This window comes from Myotis lucifugus, unplaced genomic scaffold (assembly GCF_000147115.1).
Source record: "Myotis lucifugus unplaced genomic scaffold, Myoluc2.0 scaffold_109, whole genome shotgun sequence".
Classification (NCBI taxonomy): Eukaryota; Metazoa; Chordata; class Mammalia; order Chiroptera; family Vespertilionidae; genus Myotis; species Myotis lucifugus.
The window spans coordinates 1,420,162-1,425,566 of NW_005871157.1; the positions used below are offsets into that span (position 1 = coordinate 1,420,162).

Sequence of the window (5,405 nt, forward strand, 5' to 3'; positions counted from 1 at the left end):
GGGGGGGGGGGGGGTTGGTGCAGAGGAAATGATCAGATGCTGAGCGTTAGGCCGAGACTCCTGACAGCCTCCACCTGGGGCGGGGGTAAGGAGGGCAAGAAACTCCTCCTCCTGGTTAAGGTACCGACACGTGGCCGCTCAGACTGGCCTGGGAAACAGTCCTGAGAAGCAGAACTGCTCTCCAGCCCTCAACACGCACCCCCTTTACAGATGGCAGGTCTTACAATGTCCCTCCCTCAGCCTTCAGTGGCTTGGAAGGCTGCCACCCTGCCACAGCCCCAGCAGGCTCAGAAAACAGGCCCCACCTCCCCCCACCACCACACACACGTAATTAAAACACAATAGCAGGCCCTAGCTGGTTTGGCTCAGTGGGTAGAGCGTTGGCCTACGGACTGAAGGTCCCTGGTTCGATTCCAGTCAAAGAGCACATTCCCGAATTTCGGGCTTGATCCCCAGTGAGGGGCGTGCGGGAGGCGACCCATGGGTGGTTCTCTCTCATCATTGATGTTTCTGTCTCTCCCCCTCCGGTCCTCTCTGAAATCAATAAAAATACATATTTTACAAAAACAGTACAAAACCGGAAAATAAGTGTAAAGAAGTCCAACAAAGTTCCGATTCTTCCCATAATGACTACGTCAATACCTTCTTCCAAAATACCAGAATTATTTTTTAAAAAAATTTATAAGAGCTTATTTGAGCCAAAACTGATGACAATTGCTGGGAAGCAAGATCTCAAATACTCCAATACCAGATTCTTAAAAAAATAAAACAATGATTCTTTGAGCTGTCGATTTTAGCTAATCGCATACGGAGGGAGACCGCGTCTTTCGGCCACACACACGTTCACCTCTCCTGGAATGCACTGGTCTGTCTCCATCGATTTTCCCTGGAGGACTCCTCCTCGCCCTTCCGTGCACAGCGGAAAGGTCTCCTCCTCCAGGAAGCCCTCCCTCCCACTCGGGTTTGGAAGCCCCTCCCGCGGCTTTCCCCGGCGCGGCAGACCCTACTGAGTCTCCGCCCCTCGTCCCCACCCCCAGCCGGGAAGCTACTCGTATCGCCGAATTAATAGCCCCAGCACCCAGCGCTGCCTGGCACCCGGTTAACGCCCAATAAACGCGGTGGAAGGAACGGGAGTGGGGGAAGCGCCAGCGGACACCCAGCCGCAGCCGCGCCATTGGAGGCAGAGGACCCCACCTCCCCCCTCCTAGCCGGCCCCCAGACCACAGCGCACCGGGGACTGCGACCCAGCGGCACCGACACCGTCCGCAGTAGAAGCCCAGGCTGTCCGTCCTTTGGGTTCAACCCAAAGCCGCGGTACACGGAACCGCCTGCTACCCGGCTGCTGAGCCGCGGCCCCGACGGACCCCGACCTGCCAACCTCCGCCGCCCCGTTGGCCTCGAGGGCCCAACTCCCAGCTGCTGCCGGCACGTGCGCGCGCTCGCGTCTCCGGGCGGGGAGCCGGCTGGGCGCGCGTGCCCGCGGCGTCCCCGTGTTGGGGAGAGGCCTCGGCGTTCAGGAGCGCTGTGGAGCGTGGCACCCCCCACCCGGGGCCCACCCGGTGCTCCGTGGACTGCTCGCTGCGCACTGGGGGGTAGAGGTCACGCTGGCAGGCAGAGACAGCACACATTTAATGGGGGGCTGCGCCCAGCCCACCCCGCAGTTACAAGACGGGGAGCATGGGGGACAGAGGCCTAATTCCCCCCGGGGCCTTAGAGCAGCTGCCTCCATCCAGACCAGCAGCCACGTCCCTGACCTCACATGCTCCCTTCACTTGGCCACTGGGAGAGTTTCTGCGAGTTCTGAGGAGAGAGGAGAGAGAACCACAGGAACACGGGCTCCTGGGAGAGATGGGAAACCTTGTTTCTGAAATATGTCAGGAGAGAAAATGTTCTTGTTGCGCATACACAGGCGTGGTGACACATTTTGTTCGTTTTAGAGGAGAGTGATTCAGACGGTGGAGGGTCAGCGAAGGCTGCTAGATCTCTAGCCCTATGAAACTCTAACCTATCCTAGCACCTAATTCCTGAATATTCTCACGAAGTCTCTCAATTATGGGACCAGAGATGGATAGCAGGGGGAGGAAAAATCCAGAAGCAAAGATGAGGGTCTGGGGGCTGTCAGGTGAAGAGAACCATTAGCTCCCTCTCCCCAGGAGGAAGACCTCCAATCCTTCCCCACCCCCAAGTGTCCACGGGGCCCCTCTTTAGTATTCTCCGGCAGAGAAGGGCATCTCATTGACCAAGGGTGGGGGATTGTTTGCATGAAGCCTCTGAAAGACCAGGGTCTCACCGACAGTCCCTTGGAAACAGTAAATGCAGCCATTTGGCATCTTGGGGCTTGTTTTCCTGTTGGTTGGGTCCTTTCTGGTTTCCTTCCTCCACAAGACAATGTAAGATTATACACCACCCCTCCCAGGAAGGAGGGAGTCCTCACAGGAGTTACTCACTCCTGTATTCCTTTCACCCAGTACAGGGCCTGGTTCATAGCAGCTGTTCAATGGACGTTTGTTTGCTCTGTGAGTGGCTGAATGAATCACAGGTCTCGTCACAGAATATGGGAATCTTGGACTTAGAAAGTCCCTTGGAGGATACCAAGCCCCACAGAGCATGTCTGGGAGCTGCTGACTAGAATGAGACCCTGTATCACCTGGTCTAGAGAAACATTTCCTGCCACCCCTTCTGTCCACTCCCAGCACGCACACACACACACACACACACACACACACACACACACACACGCACCACAAAGGCTTCGCTCTCTCTAGAGAGGCCTCCAGATCTCCTCAAAGCAACAGACCACAGACCGCCCATTCAGGAACACTGCCCAGGTCAAAGGCTGTGCTCCATCCTTTCTCCTGCCTGTTGGTCTTAGGAAGCAAAAACTGGCACTGTGCCTGGCAAAGGATGGTGAGCAGTGACCTTGCTTCTGCCACCTGGGTAGGGTAGGGGAGGGGCAGTGCTAAGTCAGGTAGGCTGGGGAATAACACCAAGGTCCCAGGAACCCCTCACCTCCCAGACCCCTTTTCCAGGCTTTCCCACCTTTTGTGCCCTGGCTGTTACCCTGGGAGAGTGTAGCCCTCAGACCTGATAAATTCTGAAGGCCATGGAGAGGCAGGAAAGCTCAGGCACACCAAGTGCAGGCTTCCTGGGACAGAAGGATCCTGATGAGATGCCACAAGAAGGAAGGCCAGTTCCTCCCTCAGACACGCTTACCTTCTCGGTAAGGCAGAGGGACTCTCAGGACCTGTCTCAGATCAGCCACCTGATGACCATTAAAACCTTGAAACGTTCTTCTATGCCTCCATTTCCCCATTTTTTATTTTTCAGCACAGAGGCCATTCCTCCATCTACATAGTAATCTGATTTTCTCTACATCCCTCTACTCACATTCATTTACTCGTGACCTCAAGGACTGGGGAAACTGAGGCACGAAGGACAAGATTCCAGGATTTGAAAGGTCATTCTTGGCTCAACTAAGAAGACATGAGAGCCCCTTGACCTTGTCTACAACTATATTGGGCCCCACAGGCCCTGCCCTGATATATGCCCTTACGCTTTCTGCTTGTGGTTAGGTAGAAGCAGACTCTTCTTTCATTGGATAAAATGAGCAAAACTACCAGAAGTTAATGAAAGATACTGAACGCAGCACAGGAATAGAAGTCAGGGGACCTAGTTGAAATTTCACCAACTAGCTGTGTGACCTTGTATAAGTACCTTAACCCTTTTGTGACTTCTCCTGTATTGCGAGGCTAGGATACACCTAAAGGTCCTTTCCACTCTAAAGGTCTATGAAATTAGCTCTCATTTCAAACCCATTCCCCGGTTTGCCCTTGCCCTTCCAGGGAGGGGCACTTGGGCAGGTATGGGCAAAGAGCTCTTCTTTGGTTGCGGACCCTTGGGCCAGTGCCTGATGCCAGAGGAAAAGAAATCGCCCGAGTTTTCTCTCGGCAGCCAGGACAGAGACCCAGTTCCCACCCTGCTTGTTCCTCTACCTGCTCCTCTGGCTGGTACCCCCTGGCGAGTGTAGCCTTCAGATCTGACTGCCCAGACACTGGCAGGCACCGTGCTATCTTTCCAATTCTGACAGGTCCTTGCTGACTCTCCCCAAGCTGGGCTTGTCCCCAGTCCCCCTCTGAGGGCAGTACCTTTCCAGCTCCCACCACCGACCAGGGCAGCTCCAAAGGAGGGAGAGAAGTGAAGCTCTATAGTGTACCCCTCACCCAGACACCCAGGCTCCTCCGGACTTCTGTGCCTCAGAGGAGGCAGCCATGTGATTTTCCAGGTTCTCCACAGAGGACTCCGGTGTTCAAACTCCTGCATTTTCTTCTTTCTCTCACTCATTTCCTCAGTTTCTTCTCCCCCCTTCCCCTCCCACTCCTTCATCAATTTCCCCAAGATCTTTCTTCTTTGCTGAAGGTCCCCGTTCTTCCTCTGAGCCCTCCTGTTCTCTCCTCCGGGGCCATCCTGGAATCCTGGCTGACTGATAAGGACAGGAACGCTCCTCCGTTGGGCCATCAGCATGAGAGGCAGTCCTCCTGGGACACTCTCCCCTCGCAGCCCCCAACAATCCCTCAGCACCAGGCACCTGACAAGGGATCCTCACTTGAGGCCTTTGGGGGAAGACAGCAAATGCTGTGAAATACTGAATTCTAGTCAAAGCAGCCTTGCAGTTCAATTGACCACTAACATGTGAAGTGGCCGAAGACCCACCACAAAGATGCCACCGATGAGCACATTGCAGTGCATGGGACACTTCTCCACTATCAGCGGTCTTCCCAGTTTCACAGCCCCTGCTCTGTGAGTCCGTGAGGTTTTCCTAATCACATTCAGAGCGAGGTGAACCTGTGATTGGCTATTTCTGCCACCCACACTAAAACTATTCCAACGTCTTAGAGATCTCACATCGTCCACTTTATTTTATTCTTACAGCAATCCTGCGAGGTGGACAACCATCTTGAGGAGGAGAAGCAGCAGTTCAAGGAGAGGAAATGACTTGCTTACAGCCACACAGCAGACTCCAAGCCGCAGACTCCAAAAGGAAAGGGGAAGGGGGCCCCATCAGCCAGCCACCAGGTGTGCAGCCCCGGACGCGGCCGGGCACGTGGAGAGCCGGGCCCCGCCCCCTGCCCTGCTCCCCGCCTGCCAGGAGTTTGAGGGAAGAAGTCTCGGCTGTTCCTGGGACCACGTCCCCACGTGCGCGCACGCCCTGGGGTGAGGCTTCTTTGCAAAGCCAATGGCCTTGAACTCTGTGCTGGAGGGGCACTGGGCGGAGGGAAACCCGGAACGCGGAAAGGAGGCCGCGGGACTGGGTGGGGGGGGGGGGGTGAGAGAAGGACTAGCTCCTCCCTGCGGGGCCAGGGACCTGGGAGCCGCCGGGAGGAATCCTCCCCAGCGCGAAGCCAGGG

At 55.7% G+C, this 5,405-nt stretch overlaps 1 protein-coding gene across 1 annotated transcript in view; it reads left to right on the forward strand.

Moving 5' to 3' along the window:
• The first annotated feature begins 4,726 nt into the window (after window positions 1–4,726).
• Window positions 4,727–5,405, forward strand: part of ITPKA (inositol-trisphosphate 3-kinase A) — a 10,316-nt gene continuing 9,637 nt past the window's right edge. Inside the window, exon 1 of the mRNA XM_006093137.3 lies at window positions 4,727–4,797. Within this exon, the coding sequence (XP_006093199.1) occupies window positions 4,727–4,797 (71 nt within the window). The remainder of the gene's footprint in view (window positions 4,798–5,405) is intronic.